The sequence below is a fragment of the Triturus cristatus genome, chromosome 4_2, assembly GCF_964204655.1.
Source record: "Triturus cristatus chromosome 4_2, aTriCri1.1, whole genome shotgun sequence".
NCBI classification, from domain to species: domain Eukaryota; kingdom Metazoa; phylum Chordata; class Amphibia; order Caudata; family Salamandridae; genus Triturus; species Triturus cristatus.
The window spans coordinates 196995493-197018003 of NC_140586.1; the positions used below are offsets into that span (position 1 = coordinate 196995493).

General features: G+C 42.2%; 1 protein-coding gene across 3 annotated transcripts in view; it reads right to left on the reverse strand.

Moving 5' to 3' along the window:
• The window catches only part of LUC7L2 (LUC7 like 2, pre-mRNA splicing factor), a 514412-nt gene extending 493119 nt beyond the window's left edge, over positions 1-21293 (reverse strand). For all 3 annotated transcript variants that reach the window (XM_085601174.1, XM_085601173.1, XM_085601172.1), the window contains exons 1-2: positions 21088-21293; positions 4378-4472 (exon numbers count right to left, since the gene is read on the reverse strand). In XM_085601174.1, the coding sequence (XP_085457300.1) occupies positions 4378-4472; positions 21088-21148 (156 nt within the window). In that variant the 5' untranslated portion in view covers positions 21149-21293. The remainder of the gene's footprint in view (positions 1-4377; positions 4473-21087) is intronic.
• Between the last annotated feature and the right edge of the window lie 1218 nt (positions 21294-22511).

Here is a 22511-nt window from a genome sequence, read left to right on the forward strand (position 1 = left end):
ATGGCGATCTATGCAAAAGTGTGTAATCTGCAGCTCATATGCCTTGAACATAAACATTTTCAAAGTTAATTTATGCGAGCTGCGCAACACAAACAAAAATGTGCAGCACATTTGATACATAAAGTTAAAGCACCGTCGCAAGCGTTAAACGAAAAGGAGTGCTCAGACACTGATAAATAACTAGTAACACCACATGCTAGCGGGGCAGTCCTCATTGGAGGTTACAAAAGTAAACAAGCATTTGCAATGCTTGTTTGAGCTATTGGCATTGTTAATGACAATACCTTTTATTTATATTTTGGGTTTTAAAACATAAATTAAAGGCATTGTCATTTACAATACTAATAGCTTAAACTCTCGTGAATACAAGACCTATTGCATTGCAATAAAGGGCCTTCTCGACCGCTTGTTCGATTGTAAATATCAGAGGAAGAGACCGGCCTGCGACGTCTTCCAAATAGTGATCAATAATGCAGTGAAGAAGATGTGAGGATGTATAAATGTTGCAAATTACACAGACACAAAGTGTGAAGTGAGAGATACATATGATCGGGGCTATAAACACTAACAAAGCGCTCCAACACCTTTCGCTCTAGGATTACACTGTCGCGGCTCAGGAGGAAGGGCGTGATGCGGGAGGTATTTCCTGCCCTGTCCGTGATTTGAGTGTGCAGTGTGGCACTGCGTAATGTCATTGCTATCTTTGGCCTAATAAAAAACACTCCAGGTGTAGTAGGGCCCTGGTTTCACCTCCTGGTACAGGACAGGCTGTGTTTTACAGCAGGCATGGCGGGAGGGAGGGATGGTCTGGGCTGCAGCTCCGGCCTCGTACAGTGCCCCTGCTATTACTAGTGAACGAGAGGCACGGAGGTGGGGGTACTAGTGGTAGTGGTACTGGTGGTGGTGGCAGTAGGGGTAGAGGTGGTGGGGGCAATGGTATGGAAAGGGGGCAACGGTATGGGAAGGGGGCAACGGTATGGGAAGGGGGCAACGGTATGGGAAGGGGGCAACGGTATGGGAAGGGGGCAACGGTATGGTATTGGTGGTGGTGTTAACAAAACAGGCTTTTGGAAACACCCCGTCAGGTGGCTTTAGTACTGATGACATGTAGCACAGATGTGCTGTTGTCAACTTTAGCCCATTAGCACAGGATTTTGTGCTACCTGGAATTCACATGACTTAATTCGCTAATGATTTCTAAATCCAACTTGGGGGCTTAAAACAGACACGAGATAATGCTGTGTTAAAGTGATTGAAAGGAGGTGCCCGTGTTACTGGTGGAGGGGGGGGGGGTCGGGGGGGGGAAATGGGGCGCCGTGCTGCTTAAAAAAAACAAGTCCTGTGTAACAACTGAAGTAAAAGGGCCAGTTGCCATGGGAGGGAACAAATTATGACAAGGCCGTACTAAGGAGGGACTAACAAGCCTATTAATTAATCCAAAGGCAGCATGTACGAAAATCAATGACACAAGCCAATTAAAAATATGGGAGGAGAGTCGGCGCGGCTTCTCTCCCATACTCTACTACAGCAGTCTCGCAGAGCGAGCAGAACATACGCACTGCTACTAGGCTCAACCTAAAAAGGAGGGACTAGTGACCATTTTAACCAACGAAAAGCAGCCATTTACAAAGGACAGTTAAAGGAGCCAATAAGAAAGATGGGTGCTGCTTAATGCCCATAACCTGAATACGGCATGTCTCCAAGTGACAGCGCAAGCGCTGCTTAGACAAGACCTAAAAATAACAACTGTGAAACTTAAAAAACAACAATGTAGGCAGTTATCAAATTTCTCCAACAAATAAGGTAGGGAGAAAACCTTGTGCCAAAAGAAACATATTTACACACACACAGCTGGATAATTAATTTGATTGTCAGACGAGACGCCTCACATACCAGACTGTTGTGCTGCAGATTTCCTGCTACGAAAACAGAGCCTTTTGTAAATCGGCAGATGCATAACTAACTAGGAGAGTGCTGTCCTGAGCTAGGCAACTAACTTTGCTGAGATTCTAAACATGCTACAAACGGAGAGCTTTCTAATAAATTGAATTAGGCAACCACAATGGCAATGCCTCAAAGAGTATAACTATATATCCTTCTTGCTCAGCTTTAAAGTTGTATGTCCCTCTCGCTCAGCTTCTTGCTTTAAACATTACTATTCCGAAGACATGATGTACTCCACTGTCCTTTTCCCATTAAACTCTTTATCACAAAGACTATTTGGCAATGATTGTGCGCATTTCTAAAACCAGAGGAGGAACACACCACCATTTCTAGCACAACACGCATCAGAGCAAAGGAAGTTAAAATGCAATTCATCAAACAAGCATTGGCAAAGTAAATAGTTTTTTTAAAATGTATTAAAAAGTGCCTCTTCATGGATTTGCGAGTTTGTGTTGGAGTCTGATAAGAACATAAAAATGCAAGAATTCGTCAACAGGAGTGAGTGTTCATGGATGAAGAATGGATAGGTGCGAATATGGATAAGTGAGTAAATTAGTGTTTGGATGGATGGAGGAATAGGTGGGTCCATGACTACATTTGTCATGGATGAAAAACAAATTCAGTGGAACCATGGTTCCATTGTGCACAGAGACAGAGTGAGTCATGGAGTGCACTTAGTAGAGATCACCCACTGGGATTAGGACATAGAGAAGGGGGAAAAGGTGTTAGGAGTGCTGTTTGATAGGTGCAGTAAACACTGTCACTACTCATTCACAATTTGCTTTGGCTTCCAATATAGCATCCATGCCAGCTTCACACAAGATCAGAACGCAAAAGGGCTTGAAGATAGAGTATCCATGTCAACAACAATCTTCTTGGTTCTTGAAAATGTAATTAGTGCTTCATGATTCAGTGAGATCTACTGTAGTACCATGTGTTTTAGGAAAAATTGGTGCGGTCCAATGTAATAGGAGTAAGTTTCACTGTGCAAGTGTTTTAGGGTAGGGTGTGGTGTTTACAGCGTGAAACTTGTGACATGTTGGAGTGAAAATGCAGCGGGAAGCAAGAGCCGAAGGGGTAAGAGAACAAGAGAGAGAACGAGAGACAGAGAGAGAAGACTTGAGACATAGCTGAGAATAGGAAAGGCGGAAGAGATATGAGGGAAAGAAAAGTTGGTAGGCAAACGAGTGAGAAGAGAGATGAGAGAGAGAGAGAGAGAGAGAAGACTGGGGGAAAGTGCTCGGTGAGGTGAAGAACAAAGGGGTGGGAAGAGCAAGATAATAGAAAGGTGGGGCGAAGAGAGGAAGTAGGGAATGGAGTAATGAAATTAAAGCAGTAAGGAGGAAGGGAGAACGGGTCTGGCAAGAGGGATCATTTAAAAAAAAGAAATTATATTTTTGGCCCAGATACTAGACTAATATTGAGGTTACTTCGCGAGGGAAAGCCAGGTATTATTTTAAAGTAAACTCTGGCCAAATATGGCATTTTCTTGACTGGCTAATTGTAGAAATCAAGGACAAGGCACAGATTTTAGGGACAGGATGTACCAATGGGTGGCGTGTAACTAAGATTTTCAAATGATGTAACTTGGGTTGCCACACCTATTCAACCTCTACTCTCAAGGCAACCAGTTGGGGTTACGGGCAGCCTTGGTTAGCACCTCCTGTCCGAACTCCTGCCTCCCCTAATTGTACTTGGGTGGACTCCAAACAATAATCCCAGCTGCAATGACAGTAGTTTCAATTGAATTTTGGTCCCTCGTCGCTCATAGGTGAACTGTGCCTTGGATAGGGTTGGATCCTTCGACACAACAGGGTGTATATCTTATATACCCTAAGTGAATCCCACTGATGCACATTAACAGTGGGTTCTACAATTCATTATTGTGCCCTTAAAGATGGTAAATACCAGCATGTGCAAATGCACATATTTTGCACAATACAACATCCAATGCTTAAATGCAACATTAGATGGCACCTTACTTTCATGTCTTTCAAATCTCATACCTATCCACTATCTTCCATAAAAGCAAAGCACCACCCTTTCACCCATGCTGTGAAGCGTACTTAAGAACCTAATGTTTATCAGAGAACTTCACAACCCCACTAGGGGTATGGAGAACAATACAAATAATAATGAACAACCCAGGAAGAGTTTCTAACCTACCAGAGATTAAGGAATCACCACATACACACCAATACAATACCAATCTGTTTTCTAATTCTAAAACAGATGGATAATAATGCTGCAAACTTCTACTCGCAGATTTTACACAGTTTGTATTTTCTTGCAGCATAACGTGCAGTACAACGTTTAGTGCCTTGCTTAACCGCAGCAATAAATATTTGAAAATAGCATTTCAGCAGGTGGCCAAAGAATGCTCGATCTATTATGCTCAGATTCAACTGCCCAGAATGAACCACAAATACATACCGTTCCAGCGAGGACATCATGAGGGCAGCAATTCAGTAGGTGGCTTTTGCACACTGCATCTTCGCTGAATTTAATGCGCTGACGGGTTGAATCGCCTGCAATATAGAAAAGCACAAAGCTCAGACAGGTACAAGTTGAGTGCTAGATGTACGGTTAGGTCAGGCAGGCTAGTCTGAGTGGCAATGTGTTCAAAACTAAATGTGCAGGACAAAAATAAAATTGCCAGAAAAAAAGTCACTTAACTGGGTAAGATTAGAGCGAGTAGTCTGGTTTATGTTTAAGGTGACATTTCTATTGTCTGATATTTGAAACTAGGTAACCAGTTTCCAGTTAAATTTTTATTTCCAGTCTAGATACTATTGTTGAGACGATGAGGGTGACCCTGCCATTAGCAGCTTCTCATCAGTAACTCAAACAATTCCAAGATACCCTTTTACCGTTAACCCAAAATTCCACCTTCCATTGCCCACTAACGTGAGGATGAGCCTTACCGCTAACTTGCAGTAAATGGTAAGATGAAAACGTCTCAAACCTTTCCACTACTATGCAGTGATGGCTCTGAGAATCTAGTATATGGCCCATACTGGAACAGGAAAGCCTGGAATTTGGGGCAACTCTGTTGTTCACTCTCTCCATTATTTAGAGTCCCTAATCCAATTAGGCTCCATAAGCATCTGTATAGAAGAGTAAAAGGGTCTGATTAATGCACTACATCAAACATGCTCATTTTACACTGGAACTAGCAGCTAGAGTGGCCATGGTGCAGAAAGACTAGAAAGTGCTGCAACAAATGGCCAGCCACTATGGTGTGAAATGGATTCCTGTTCAATGCCTCTTGGCCATAGGTTGCCAAGGCAGCATCCAAAAGCAATATGATCGGAGGCTGACAGCACCACTGCATGTTTGCAGTTGGCCAGAAGCAACATTACAGTACATCTCCCAGACCAACTGAAAGCTTAGAGAAATTAACACAGACTACCCTTTTCAGGTGTATACAGCGAGTGTTTACTGACAAAGGGATGACTGTGTGATTTCACAGGACTGTAGGAATAAAACAACAAGCATTGGCATAGCCAATAGGTCTCGCCTTTGGGACCTTATAAGTGTTTAGCCATGCAACAGTTGCATAAGTAAATACTTATAAGGTCCCAAAAGCGAGACCTATTGGCTATGCCAAACGGTCGTGGAAGTGATCGCGATCAAACATCAAAGTGAAAGTAATCGCGGAAAAGCGCAGCGTGCGCGCCCACGCACATGCACTGTAGCTCTAGGCTGACCTGGTAGCACTTTGTGGAGCCCTCTCAAAAAGTCTCGCCAGACCAGCGCATGCGCTGGGTCAGGCGAGACCAAAAACACTAAGAGCAGAACACAATTTGAGGAGTTGCTAACAGGGCGGTTTCACCAGCCACATCCTGAATCTGTGTGTAAAGTCCACCTACTTTGTCCAACAAAATTCACAATGTAAAGCGATGTCAAATGTGGGTGTATGTCAGGGTAAGCTGAGGCCCAGAACAAATGAACATGCAGAATTCACCCACATGCATCATGTTTGTACTAGTTAATCAGCTTGTGGCGGACTATCTAAACTAGCAAAGGGGGAGAGTACTGAGAAGAAGAAAAAAAAGCACGAGAGAGTCAGACTGAAACAGCACATCCGAGTGCCACAGAGAAAGCAAGCCCCGGACACAGAGAAAGCACGCAAGCACCATGAGAAAAATGAATGCACAAGAATCGAGAGAAAACCAGAGTACAGGTGACCCAGACAGGGCATGTGCAAAAGAGAGATCATGGGCACGAAAGAGCAACAGCATGGGTTTCAGAAAGAGAAAAACAGAGAAAGAGAGAGCATGGTTGCTACAGAGAGTGAAATGGCACAGGTGAAAGAACAGGAACAGTAGCACTGGAAAGCAATTACGAGTGTACATGGATAACCTAGGTTCCCTAAAGTTTGCAGCAGTTCCTAAAACTGGTTATTACATCCCCTTCAACCCAGCCTGTTTTCTAAAAGTTGGAGCAGCTCACTATACTAGATTATATACTCTACTCGACCAAGCCTACCCCAGAATCACACTGCTCTTTGCAAGGTTTTGAGGCTACTTTTATATTTTTCTGCATTAGTAATGAACATATTTTCACCACCAGCCGCCAGAGTAAAAATTTTTTTTTTTTTTTTTTATTTAAATAGTAAGTGCAAACTGGTATATACACACTGCGAGTCCACCTTCTCTTCGGCCTCGTGGCTCTCAGGCGCACAGACTCCCCTTGCTGGTAGGGGGTTACAGTGAAAGAAGAGTGGGTTTTACTATCAAAACAAATCTGCAAAAAAGGTACTTACACACCGGTCAAACACATGGTCATTTGCCTTGCCTTAGCCGTTCGTAAACATGCCCCACACATGATCAACCGCCCCCTGGCCCATGGCTTCTTACGTTCCTGGATCAGGAGTTTTGGACGTCGTCATCCAGGTGGGAGCTCCAGCAGTCTCGACCCCAGCTCCACAAATACTCACGAGAGCTTTTCGACTGAAAGTTTAAACTGTGCTGTACACGGCTAGAAAAAAATGTTATTCTGTGAAAAAACGGGTTTGGTTCTAGGTGTACAGCTGCTCCACATCCCAAAGTTACCATCAGCTGCACGAGTCCCCAATCACCACCCACTCACCCTCCCACTGTGTGATCGGCTCAGTTAGAAGGCACTTCACTCTGCCTGCATCGGTGCTCAGTTAAGAAGCGGCTGCTGCACAGAATAAGTATATGGGTAGTTCACCTTTATTCCGAGCTAAGAACAAAACAAGTATTAGACCTAGGAAAATGGGCCAAGGCACCACAAGGCAATATGTTCTAAGAATACCACATTCTTTACACAGCTACCCTTTTTTATAAAAAAAAATTAAAAACGTGGGACTTCTACATGAAACCACATATGGTGGCACGGACATTTCCCAAATCTAGTCCTAAAGAAAGAACGTCTGATCCAACTGATAGTAAGGTGATCAGGGCTACCAAACACTTGTTTCACCTAATGATGATACAGTAGAGTGGCCCAAAGTTGGTTCTACCCAATGACAATCGTCACAGCCACACAACAAAGGTTTCATTCAATGTCTATAAAATCGGAGTAATATAAATGGGGTTTCTCCTAATTACTTTACTATCAAGCCCTGCTCTGGACCAAAGCCCAATCTTGAAAAGTGAAAACAAATGCAGATTACTCGTATTCCCATCAGATAATGATTCAAAGACCAAACACTGTTGTCATCCTAGGGTTATGCTGTAGAAGCCCATTTCTTGTTTTAATCAACAGCAGTGCCAACGAGAGTCAACAGTGTCATATTCAAAAGAGCTTTATCCCCAAAAACAATGCCTCAAGAGTGACAATATTGGTTCAACCAATAGCTATCCCTTCCAACCCAAAGCTGGTCTGCTTTAAGGGAAGAGCCCATAGGATCACAAAATGTTACTACCGTCCATTAACTAAGCCACCAGAGATTCCCAGAAGATATAACTAAATGTCTGAGACCTTCCAAGGACATGTGGGGAGTGGACGTGAAATGCTTCTCATAAATAGTTTGTAACTATTCTGTTTCAGCCTCCTTACCTCCACTCTTGCGACAGAAGTGCTGCCTGGAGGTTGGCAGTCAATGGAGCAAGTTGTTTTGGAAGGAGACTTCTGCTTTTTACTATCCTGCAGCTCTCAGTAAAGAGACCGTGTTGGGAGCCCATCGTCTATGTGCCAGGTGGTGCTTCACTTCACGATATCCGGGTCTCCGATCCTTACCTCATAAACACTAAAAACGGAATGCAGCCTCGATAGGAACACTAGGAAAGTCTATGCTGTATGCAGTGTCAGAGCATCAGCAAAAACGCAAATCTCAAGGACACACCCAGCCACAAGGAGGCATGATTTAGCAATGCCCCAAGACCACTTCTTCCCAGACAGGCTGCATCTTAATCAAGAATCGGTTGGGACAAATAACTGGTGTGGTGAAATAAATGAGAGAGAAAAAGGAAAGCTTCAATAAAGCAGACACGTCTCTCTTAGGTCTACATTACTTGCTGTGGAAGATATAACTTTAAGCAAAGTACTGTTGTGCTGCAGTTTCTAACCATTGCAGGAACATGGGCTCAAATGCTTAGTGAATTTGCACACCAGTCCAACCTCAAGCAAAAACAGTGACTCAAATAGAAGCCAGACTATAATGGAGAATAAAGATAGTCTCTGCAACCAAAGAGTGTACTTCTGATGTGTGCTTAACTTACACAAAGTATTAAGAAAACATGCCAATGGAGATAAACATACGATTTGGACACACGGGTGGAGTGAAACTCTTGCCTGGTGGAGAAAACAACGCAATAAGCAGATTAGCTTTCATTAACTGATCAACTTGGCCCAAATGTATGAAGTTAATGATGCTGGCATGGGGCATGCCTCTGGCCACTAAGGATTTTCTAAATAATCCAAGTTTGTAATGGCAGTCTGTAAGAAAGGGCAAAAGCAAGCACCACATAGGAGGTAAAGAGGGAGAAAAAAATGAGTGAAATCACGTAATAAAGTCTCATAGGGGCCACTGTTAAAGCAGTGCACATGAGGTGGACACCACTGACCAGCAGGAGGGGTTTTAGATAAATTCACTTAAAGAATTTTCTGTTTAATTATGGATGCAAGGCAAACATGTATAAGAATGTATTACAAAGCAAGCCACAGGAGGTGCATTTTCCAAACACATCTAGAGACTAAATGTGCAAAAGCCTCGGAGGATTCTCAGATCCAAATCCATGCTTCAAATAGATGCACCAAGAAAATCTCAATTACACATGGATGGTGCATCTGACAGTCAAACTATGGACTACACAACCAATCTTTATTTAGAACCCTTCCTGATACCCCAAATATAGATCCTTCTGCCTATAATACATGCCCCACGTATTTACCTATACGAGCAGAACCACAAATATAGATCCTTCTGCCTATAATACATGCCCCACGTATTTACCTATACGAGCAGAACCACCAAAGGCACAGTTTACAGGCTCAATTCAAGAAAATGATAACATAACTGGAAATTCTTGATGCATGGACTTCCAACTCTTAATTAAAATTGCCTCTGGTGTTGGAATGTATCTTCCAACAAAGCAAGGTTCTCCAGCAACCTGGCATTTATTCCAGCTTCCTGGTATATACTAATCAGTTGGTAAAATGTCATTTATCAGCAACTGCCAATTCACAGATAAACACCATTAAACAATTAACAGCGGTGCACTACCCACCAAGACTTGGACACTAACCAACTTTGTCGACTGATATATGCCCAAACCACCTATAGGCTGCCTGTACATTGTTGAACCTACTATGTACAACAATTGGGGCCAGTCTTAGGGCCTGATTTAGAGCTTGGTGGACAGGTTATTCCGTCACAATTATAATGAATATCACATCCGCCGTATTACAAGTGCATTACATTCAATGGCATTTGTTAATAAAGCGGACAAATTATCGGTCATGTTTGCGGCAGAGTAACTTCTCTGTCAAACTCTACATTAGGTACTTAGTCTGCTATTTTAACTCGTGGGCATGATGGGGGATAGCAATGTACAGGACTATCTGAAAACAACAGAGCCAACAAGCAATGCAATCTACATTCAAAAGTTATGGTTAAAGCACAGCCAACAAGCTTTAGACTTACCCTGATGAAATCTGTGGGTGGCTATGTTATCTAGGGTGCCCTAGGTCTTGCTATTTAACAATTTCTGAACATGCATCACATCACCTATTTTAGATCTCAATCTATGCCAAACAAGAAGCATGCATTCTTGAAAGCGCTTAGACTTAAGTCAACACTATGAGAAGTTGTCCAGTTAAGCAATTGTGCAAGGGGGTGTGCAATATAAAAAGATATAGGGGTCCCCCTAAAGGGAGTGGTGGTCCTCAAGTGGTGTGACACGACAAGTCTGGCATTGATGTAGTTATCTGCAATCTACAATGGCAACATCAAGGCCTCTTGGGCATATAACCACTGCCTACAAAATAGGAAATGCCTCAATGACTGTCCTTTGAATGCTTAGCAGCCCACCCACGTTTAGCCTATTTTGAGGCACCGTTTCCAGGCAAATCTCACAATCTGTCCTAAGAAACCAGGGCACAGATAGTATGCTACTGGTATCAACGACTACCTGCTCTGTCTCCATGAGCCAGTTGATTTGACAGCAACTAGGGAACGACTAAAAGATTCTGAAGACAGGAACCGAGAACGATAAAACATGAATTCATTCAGCCATTTTAACTGGGCCCACCGCTGGCATTTCTGGGCTGTGGTATTGTCAAACCCTTTAATGCTCTTACCACCTGGTAAAACAAAATCTAAGCACCTGTGCCCTCAGTTAAGGAACACAAAGAAACAATGTCTGGAAAAAAGGTTTGCCATTAAAGATCAAAATTGATAGGAAGGAAGGAGAATTGGACTGGCGAGTGGGTTGTAAAGTTTGGAAGCTGAAGACATAATTCTGGACAAAAGTGTAGATTGTATGTAAAGTTACGAAAAGGTAAACTATGTAAAGTACTCTCAATGCAGTACCTCATCTAACGCCATATATCACCACAATGTATCGATGAAACCTTTCAATAGCCTAATGAACAATTGTATCAACATATTATATACGGGTTGCTGGTAAAAAAAATGTAAAAAATGATGTAAGATTTTTTTTTTACAAATAAACAGTAAAAAAAAAAGTCACTCATTTCAACATCAGTAGGGCCTCATCTAGTAAAGGAGTTTTGTGGCAGCTTGGAAAGGCCCAATAATGTCTTCCACAAACACCCTCCTTTACAGGACAAATACCCCTCAAACTGCCTGCATAAAACAATAATTCAATTGTAGAGAACAGTTGTGCATGCTATTGCTAACAACTTATGAAAAGTGATATTCAATTTTGCGAACAGTTCAGATTGGAGGACAGTCAACACCGAGCCCTTAGGTTTTCAATTAACTAAACTCCTCTAACAAGCCAAAGGCTATCATTTTGTGGAGGACAGCTTCTCTACTGCAGCTTAGTAAGGGAGGAGGTGAGGTTGCTAGGTTCCCTTCATTTTATTTTTTTAAACACATTAACTGCGTTTTTGTCCACATTCATTTAACACATCGGAAAAGTTGTAGTTGTGATAACTCACGGCTTGGCGAATGCGGGGACCTTTCTGACACTCCCTTTGCAGATTCAAGTAGGCAGGCATAGATACACTGAACCTTTGTGAATAAAACAAGGCGCCAGATTGTTCAGTTTGTATAGAATACTCTGCCAGCAGATTTCAACACAGCATCTTGCATCGCTTTACATGAATAGAGCACAAATTCACAACGCTGTCCCTGCCATCACCGTTTCTAAAGGTGGGCAAAAAATTCTGCTTCTCAGAGCCTGGTGGACACCACAGATTTAAAGGTGGATGAAGTCATGGAATGGTGAAACATAGCGGCAGGATATTGATTGGAAGGCTTAGATTGGTGATACATGACATTTTAAGAAAGGTCAACTTGTCTCCCATCTTGGGCACTTCACAGCCAGAACTAAGTTCTAAATGGGCTTTGCAGACAGAAATGGCAAATATTGTGAAAACCTGAAATAAATAAAAAAAAATGTAATTAAAAAAGAATAAAGAATTGCGCGGTAATTGGGGGAAGCATCAGACCTATAATATGTTCGGCTGCAGTAGTGACTGACTTCATGACCAGTTTGCTATTGCGGTCTTATTGCAACAACTGGGCAACAAAGGCCGGGATAGAGGTTATTACAGAAAGTGAGCGATGCCCCCATCTACATGCCACACATACTAAAGCCAAAAAGGATTCATAAATAAGTGAACAAGAAGCACACACTCCATCCATGCAAGATAAATGCCTACCCCAAAGCGTACAAAGAAGGGAAGAGACAGACTGCTTGGCCACAGCGTTGGCTCTGTGAAGCAGAATTTTCAGCACAGACCTCTCATCGCTATACCCCACGCAGCAGTTATTAAATATAATGGATTGATCATGCATCAATTGACAGTGGACGTCCACAGTGAGGCTACAGTGGGTATTTTGTTTCACATCAGGGACTCTGGCCCAAACCAGAGGGGCATATAGTGCTAGTCAGGAGATTTTTGCATGCACACCACTAATAACACATTCACAGTGAAAGTAGCAATCCTTCTAGTACATGCACCCCCCACCCCCACCCCCACCCACCCAGCCAAGACGCAGCCCCCTAGCATAGCACAGAGCTGGAAGCATGGACACTGCTAACGTTCTAACCATACGCACCTGAGGAAGCGGCCAGATGATGCCACAAGAATAAAGGCAGCTTCAAGTGCCAGAAAGGAACGAAAAATTCATGAACCTTGAGGGGACAAAATAATCAAACAAGTAGCCCAGATAAAAAGGGCTTGGACGATGAGGAAGGAAAACAAAGGGGGAGATAGAATGTGTGGAGTGTAAGGGGGGGCGGCTACCTCAGCTTACATAAGCAAAAATTGTGCACATTTACTATGACACAGAATGTCTGAATTTGCTGAAAAAAAACAAAAGGGAATGGGATGCTTGGATTATCAATAAAAATTAACTGGGCACTGAGTTATTGGAGAAGAGACAGTTGGCTTAGTATTGATATGGAGTCAATATATTTAGACACTTGGAGGCTCGGATTATCAGTATAGATATACAGTACTGGAGCGCAGGATGCCTAAATGTACAGGATGCCACACGCTGGGATCAAAGAAGCTATGTGGCAATTGCACAGACAAACTTCAGTTGGAATTGGAGAGCTATGGGTTTCTCCATGCTAGTCAACAAGTCATATCACAAGACTATAAGCTTTAAATTACTTGGTGATCCCTAAAAAGTGGAGGATTAGGTAACAGAAAGAGCATACAGTGGTAATATCAAAATATGGATATAATATGTTACTAAAGAGACACACACTCATAATTTAAGTTGATAACCAGGAGGTTTACATGACACAGTGAGACCAGAAGAGATGGATCAGAAAGTAACAATGGTTTTTACTCACAATCACAGTACGCCATGAATGCTTCCTGGGAGATCCGGCAGGGTTTCCATGTGACCTTAAATATGCAAACAAATCAACCTAAATGGACTCAAAGCAGTCTTAAATTTGGATCCAAGGCACAGGCCTTTTGAAATCGCTCTTCAAAATGACCAACTGAAGCAATATGTGCTCTGCAATAATTATCCAGTAACGGAACACAACTAAATTCCTTAATATGCCACTTGCCTCCAATCAGCTTTATAGAGGGGCAGCGGGTATTTTTACTTCACATGCATAATTTCTAGTATCATTTTGGACTTTCACAATATATATAGAACACACACAAAAGAAAATCAAGAGTCACAATAACACCAGAGAAGAGATTGGGGGGGGGGGGGGGGGGGGCGGTCGCACAATGGGTCTTCAAGCCCTAGAGTAAAATATCACAAAGTATTGTCTAGTGGAAGGACTGGTGATTCAAAGTCCAACAGACAGTGAGAACACTGTGTCAAAATAGCTCTGAACACAAAAGTAAATTCCATTGAGCACATGCTTCTTTCTTACTCATGTCACAAACTGCTGTACCAGAAACAAGCAACACTCGTCAAATTTCCTTACTGGAGTGAGTAGAGAAGCCTGTACGGCGCTGGCATGTTCACATTGAAATACGGAGGGGTCAATAAGATACTGCAGGCTGCCAAAGGCTCCTGCACAGGATTCACACACCCTTGTGCCTCTCATTCTGAGCAACTCAATTACCCATACAAATGTAGAATAGTGTATATCTCGAAACAATAACGAAGGCATAGAGGCCTCAAAAGTGTAGAATCACAAGGAGCACGCCTGTCACATGCTAATAAAAAGGACAACATTTGAAAGTGTCAAGATAAGGAAACTGAACAAACAGCTATATAACTGAATCAATGCTTAACCAGAGCACCACAAGACATGCTAAATTGTTCACAAGCACTCCTAATCCATAAAGCCAGATACTGATGAGCACATCTTAAAGAAGAGCAATGATGGGTGTACGGGTACGACATTTTTAAGAATGTGAGCTCTGGGGATGGTGATTTAGAGGCATACGAGCTTTGCACCACACATTCAGTGTGCTGTCTTTTCTGCCAGTCAACTTGTAATGCAAAGCCAACACTGGAAAATTGGTCTGGTGTCGGCTGACAGCCTCTTGGCTTTGTCAATGTTTGTTTCGTTTTGTCATGGTTTTTGCAGAAGGCGGGGAGTCCTCAATCAAAAATGAATAAATATAAATGGTGAAAAGCAAAAAATATTTTTGGCCCCAAAAAAAGCACACGTTGCCAAAGTAGTAGCCTCTGGACTAAAGAGAACTACTGTATGTGGGCGTGCTCCTTACAAAAGGGCAGCATGCTGTCACTCACACTGAAGTCGGCCAATAGCTGAAGTAGGCTGACCCACTGCCCCATGCTGTAGTTGGGGGGCAGGGGGGGGGGGGGGGGTGAGAAAAAAATAATTACAAAAGACTAATGGATAAAGAAGGCTGACTGCAAGCCCCCATTATATTATACATATAACCAGACCTAAAAACGAGTGGGTATCAGTGACTGAGGAGACCTACAGTGCTGGAAGGACAGGCTTACTTTAAAGTGTTAAACATTGAGAATGCTCTTCTCCGACACATTTCTAGCAAAACTCAACTTGCTGCTTTAACATCCCCATCGAGGACCTTCTGCCTTTTACTTCCTATCCATACTCTCAGCATATCTGCCTGCAAACAACTGCTTTAACATGTTTGGACTAACCAGCAGCCTTGCTCATGTCTCTAAGCCAATGCCAAGAAGTTGTAGAGGAACTGGTGGGAGCAGTATGTCACCAGCATTCTGCAATGGCTTCAGCAGCAAGAAACTATATGTTCAAAGCTGGGTAAGCCATGCATAACAGATAATAGCAGCTGAACATAACAGATTAATAAGAGGTAAAACCGGCAAGGGGAACAAACTCAAAACAGAAACAGTCAAATCTAGAGCTTCTGTGGAAATCTATTATAGTACCACAGCCAGAATAAGGAGGGCATACTTAAATGCCACTTCAAGATCCAACCAGCAAGACATTACTGCATTTTTAGTATCACTAATTATCACAATAGACTAACACTTGCAAACAATTTAACGAGCTTGACTGTTTTTGCACCGAGACATGTTAGAAATTAAAATAGAAAGCAACCCATAAACATTACTTTGCTCTGCCTTTTTGGACAATAGTCTTCCCAAGCCGCCACAGGCCGAGCAAAGAATGACATACATTCCCACCAAAAAACATTAAATGCCTCGAAGAAGAAGCATGTACCAGAAAGTACACATTATTTATGGTCATAGCTTAGTCATGCTAAGTTAGTAAACTACGGTAACTAGGTCTCAAGGCCCATTAGGGAAAAATGTCTAAGCGTATCTTAAGTGAGAGGACATGCCAAATAACATAACTGCAGGGTATACAATCGAATACTACACATTTACTAACTGGTCATGCAGACAGCTCCCTTCAACTTAACTGAGCACAATCCTGGAATATTCTTAGAGCGCTTTTTACAAATAAAGCTTGCCAGATTTTAGAACACACAATATTAAATGCCCTCTACTCGGGAGCATTTTTTATTTTGACAAAACAGACTGATATGCATATGGCACAGTAGTGTGGAAGATGTTAACCACACTCTAAGCTAATGGAGTGGTGAGAAAAATAGATTGTGTGGGGAGTACTGTTTAAGGTGTACTTTTGTTACTCTACAGGTCTACCTCGTCGAGCATTTCTGGATCACACAGAGTGGAAAAGAAACCTATGGGTATGCTGGATACGAGAGGTACCCACGCCATTCACCTCAAGTGGAATATATCGGGGAGAAAGAAAAAAAAACATGGAGCACAAAAAACTGCAGAAAAGAATGATCATTCTTGCAAGAAAGCAGAGTAATCTCTCCACTATACACAGAAAGCATATACACAAGAAGTAATGAACAAGCACTGGCATAGCCAATAGGTCTCGCCTTTGGGACCTTATAAGTGTTTAGCCATGCAACAGTTGATGTTGTTACACCAAGACTATTGTACTGCATAACTAAATACTTATAAGGTTCCAAAGGCGAAACCTATTGGCTATGCCAATGCTTGTAATTTAAATGCTGTAATCTAACTTTCCCAAGTGGATTTGGTTAAAGTAAAATCTACATTTAATTAAATTTCTCTCCATTATGATTATCCTCTCGAAGAAGAAAAAACAACTTTCGCTTTATTTTCTAATTGAACGGGCTTCGTCACACTGTAGAAAACTAGGCTGCTAACACACGCCACTTTGCAGCTTCTCGCGAAAATGAAACACGACACCACTCTTGGAAAGTGACAAGATAAAAGGGTACAGAAGGCGACGCGTTTCTATAATAGGACAGGAACATGTTTTTAAAAAAAATCAGGGGTACCCCAATGAAATGTTGCTGAAAAATGGGAATCCTTGGGGGTCATTGCCAACTTGAGGCCCCTTACATAGACTAGACATTGTTAATGTAAATAGTATATTTATAGAACAGCATAATTTTAAATCCACCTAATGCTTTGTGTGGATTATTGATCCTGAACTAATTAGACCACATTAACTAACTTTTCAAAAATGGAGAAACAGAGGAGAGCTAACAGGACGACGAACGGCTCAGTGTCAGAAGTCATATAAAGAGAGGCGAAAAAGGAAATACTCTTGAATGTGGGGAGGAGGGTATGTTTATGAGAGACTATAATTACTAATGGTACAATTTTATATAGCTCGTCACACCACATTTCTACGTTTCTAAGCACTATTATTAACTAGCGTTAATTTAAACTGTTCAATTATAGTCCTCGGTTTACGGACCTCAGAAGGATGGGAGGTGTCTTTTCCTATCCATTCAGGGGTTATGGGGACTGTGATCCTAGTGCACCTACATTCAGATGTAACATGAAACAAATATACCCCAGTGAATGCACCCTTTCAGCAGTATCTTAAGTCCAGTTGAGGTGATTGTCTGCCCTCTAGTGGCTCAATAGTATTACATTTTCTATAAAGTTGCTTTAACACTGCCGTGCCTTGCGGAAAAAATAAACAACAATTAAAAAAAAGCCAATCATGCAATACTCAACAATACAAGTCGGGTGCCAGGAGGAGGGAGTGATTTAGGACGAGGAAGTGGTTGTGAGAGAGGGGGGGGGGAGCAGGAGGTGAGCCCACGAATGGTGCGTGTGCGCTTGGGAGAGCAGTCTTCACTTTTCAAGCACTGCACTCGTGCTTGTGGCACACCGCTGCTTACTCCCGCAAGGTGGATGCCACCACAAGCACGAGTGCAGTGCTTGAAAAGTGAAGACTGATGGCTAAAGGCCCTCCTAGAGCAGCGCATGCGCACCACCTAGGCGAGACCTAAAAATGCACAAAATAGCGCATAAGTGATTGAACATGCATCAATGTTGAAACCAGAGAAAAACTAAGAATGTGCTGTCAAGATCGCAGATATACAGAGGAGGTGAAGTGAAAGCAACTTTATGGCAAGAGGAATTGCGTAATGAACTGTAGATGGTTAGCAAATTACATCTTGGCCTTAACCTTATAGATGAACCCTCACTTTTGAAGGATGGGTTCTCTCATTTGTTTATGTAAAATGATACACTTGAAATAGACCTGCTCGTGTAACATCTCTTAAACTGAAGAGCAGTGATACTGTAATGAGTAATAATGTAAAAGATTACATTTGCTACAGTATTCGCTTTTTGATTACACCTTTGTGGGTGATTTAGTCATATCTAACATCTATCTACGTAATTAATGTCGTTGATGTTTGCACGAGGATTCAGACAGTAATAAATCTGAAGTATACCCATCATTTTATTTCAAGGATTTGCTGAATTAAAACCTGCCAAAATGAGGGAGAAGGGATGCTGCCCTTAACATCCCCCATCTTTCAGAATAATAAAAATCTAGAGCAAGTTACCCCCCTTGTCAGAAACACACCAAATAAATGCGGGGCTGTTCAGAAAAGGTCAAGCGAGCCCGCGGTGCATTCTACCTCACCAGTAACGACTAAAACCACACTCACAGGGCCTCGCAAACCTATGCATAAAGCTCTACTCTAACCGACAAACAACAATTTCTAAGGCACCTACCACAAGAAGCAGAAAAGCACAACAAGATGGGGTGTATTGTCCATACAACAAGAAGCCAAAAACAATATAAATAGCCTTTGACACAGCCCCTTCCAAATATTTACTACAAGAAAAATAAAATGTTTATATGGAGAACAAATTAAATCCTACATCTTTGGCCAATATTCCACGAAATTTGAGTACGCTTCAACCAAACACCTTTTTATTTTATTCACCAAGTCAAGAGAAAAAAGCCTTGAGTGAGAAGAAAAAAAAAAAAGAAAAAAAAAATAGGATGATCCAGCTCGGAAGACGTCGTCTTTAAATTTCACATACAAAAGCATCACAAAAGCATAAATGTCCATGCGGACAAAATGTATTAAGCACGCAAAGATAGAAAATGACTAAACGATCTTCAAAAATGTACAACAAAGTATGAGCACTGAGCTTAAAAATATAAATAAGGAGTAAGTACCATGTCAGACAACCGAGGAACTCTGATTAGAATAACACAATTAGTCACTAGCTGTTGTGGATAAAGCAGACAAATAATGGATTCACAGTGGGACACAATAGTAACAAGTCAACTCTGTGAAAGAAATTTGCACCTGAACCAACCTGTAGTGTCCACTGTGTGCAGCTATCACAGTTTTCATGTTTCAACTGTACAATACTCGCCTGCCAACTCACAGCATTTCTTCAAAGAACCATAAAGAAATAAAAAAATGTAAAAAAAATCACCTTAAAAAGGTATTTAGCTTGTCTTGGTAGTAATGTGTACTTCCTAACAGCAGAGAATAGAAGAAGGGTTCAAATAAATGTCATTATTGCTCTTAGAAAGGGATGAGTACCTCAAATTAAACCTGGCACTCCAGAAAATATGCTTTGATTTTTCCCTGCTTTAAATGCCTTCCTGTAAAATGTTTCTCAAGTTCTATCTCAAATCCTACTCCCTGAAGCAAGTATTAATTAATATATCTCCAATATTTACTAGTACTCCTAGCAATAAAAAATATTTCATCCTTGAATGATTTGCCTCAAGCCACAGCGGCTACCAACACACAACAGAAGACTACCCCAGGAGCACAGAACATAATCAATGCTTAAAACAATACTTGCACAATGGAAGAATGTAATAACACACGGTCATCCCCATATTTCGTACACAAGTAAAATCTGAACTTCCATAAATAATTATTACACTCAAAGGAGTATAAACACCCTTGAAATTAGTCCTATCAAGACACCTTCTGCTCCTTGACAAACGTAAATAGATAATGTGGCAACTTGTTCAGGTACCTTTTCCGATCCGGATATTGCCCGAAACAACATATAAGAGAAACAAGACAGCTTGAACTAGTATCAGAAGACATTTCCTGTTTACTTCCATATCAATTATATCCCCTGCACTGAGATGCGGCACGATTCTATGAATAAATCACTAAAGATGACATGAGGTGGGTGCCCTATTAGGAGGTAAGGCTTAAAGTATTCCTTTTGACACCAGCAAACATTCTGATGTTTTAAACACGAACAGTATAAGTACCCACGGCATTAGGTGGTTTGATGGAGATCACAAAAAGAGACACGATGACTCCAACAGACACAGAGGTGCAAAAAAAACACACTAAGATGTCTTTGACACCCATGTTGATGGGGGAGACCCGTGGTCATCACCCACAGCCAGGCAGATGTTAGACACCTAAAGCCCATAGTTGCAGAGATGTAAACTGTGAATACACCATTGGAAGCCATGATGATGTCATTGACCTATGGGGACGTGAGAAACCCAAGTCGGTGTCAGCATAAGATACCGCAATGGCACCAACCACCACTACGATGTCACTGACCTTTGGAGATGTTAGACGTGACACCATGCAGACATTAAATGAATATGATGTCGCGGAAGCCTTATTTAAGCAACAAAAAGATGGCATAACCAAAGAGGACTGATGAAGTCAGCAAAGGATTACGCGATTGCACCAAAAGTACCCGTGAAGTCAGTGACCCTAGGAGACCTCACACACAAATTATATCACCATGGGAGGCAGCAACGTCATGGGAACTAAGGCACTTTATCAAAGCCGTGGCGGTGGCAAATGCTTAGGCTGAAGTCACCTAATACCAACGCGATGTAAAGAAAATAGAGAGCCATAAGAGATCAAAGATAATGTCACTAAATTAAGGGGGGATTACAACAACTATCAATGGCAAATGAACTGTTTATGGAGGTGTGTGCAAATGCCCCAATGGTGTCAAAGACACAAAATGACATAACCCGTCACGACATTAAGGCGGGTCTATGATGACGTCAGCCCCTCTGGTTTGTGCGTCAGACTCAGCCCCCAACTGATGACAAAGCTCTTTGCCCGCAGCCGTCACAATGAACTCCCTGCTCCGCCACCAGCGGCAGCCACCTATCAATGGGGCCAGCCCTCTTCGTGGGGCGTGGGCCTGATAGGGGAAGGCCATGGAGGTCGCACTGTCAATCAATGACCTCCCACCCCAGCTCGCTCCCCGCCCCCGGGAGTTCAACAAAACATAAAATGGCGGCTACTGCCCCTTACCATCCCGAGAGGTGCCCATCAGTTGGTCAAGCATAGCGCGCATCTGTGCCTGGGCAGACATGGCGGGAAGGTGGGGATTTTGTCAGCGGGCAGTAAAAATTAAAACGGGGGGGGAAGGTCTCCGCCTGGAGCTCCCGCCACCGCAACCCTTCCGAAGAGAGCGCGAGTCTCTATCTGTACTGCGCACGCTCAGTTCTTCAGGCTCCACACTGGCGCCCGACAAGTGACGCCACACAACTCTGTGCGCAACTGCCAACACGATTGGAGGAGACGTCCCGTCTTCGGCAGGAACACTCATTGGCGGAGCGGACGTCACTTTTTCAATACGCATTTATGCATGGTCTGCGCTGGGTTTATAATCTGGCTCCTGTTTGGGTATTGAGAACTGTGAAAAACTGAATAGTGGTGATGTTCCCCACTCTCCGGATCCCACAAAGACAGACCTCGCGCCTTATTTTTCTTGTTTAAGAATTGAGAACCCAGGATAATCAAAATTTCCATTGTATAATAAGTACTTCAAAAAACTCCTTTCTGCTCCCCGAGACTTTCCCACCACCTTTTTCGACTTTCTGCTGTGTTCTCCGTGACCCTGTAAGCAGTGCTTTAGATGGGAAATAATTATTGCAGGTGCTCATTCAGTTGAGCAAAGGGCGTGGCACGTGGGCGGAATTAGAGAGGAGGCAAGACATGATGATACAAAGATACTATTATTGAATATTCATTTCCGACTGCAGTCCCCTTATTAGTCTCAAACTTTCCGTTTGTGCAGATTAACAACTACATATGCTAATAAAGGGTGGTGTGAAGACCTGTTGGAAACAAGCTCCTGGGCCCCAATCATAATGGAAGGAGCCTGTAAGCCATGAATGTAGCCAAGCCATCAACAGAACTATTAGCACTGATGGAGCAGGTAGAGCAACATTTTGTATACCTCCTCTATTTTGCATGAAAATATTAATTAAATAACCTACTTATTATAATTTACTAACTGTGTGCTGTGTTATATTAATTCAACCATTTACATACACCAATTACGCATGGGAAAACTGCTATTTGCATGGCAAAATAACTCTAATAACTAAAATCTGTACGCATATTAATAGTAGTCCATGAGGTAATAGAAATTGCATGATTTATGTTGCTTTTGTGACGTTTGCATTCTCGTGGAGGACCGTAAAGGTAAATATTATTGCTTTAAATGTCGCTACATGCAAGGAAAATACTAATAAATAAAGGGATTAGTGAGGGTTTAACATTAGAATCTTAATTTCTTTGTTTTAATTATTCCTTGATTGATGTACTGTGCTCCTGAGGCGGAAGCCGGGAGCCAGACGTGTTGTTTTTATTCTGATTTTTAACCTCACTTGTATGCACTCGAGCATTTGTTGTAAAACCTTACCTGCCTCAGCTGTAAAAACTTATTG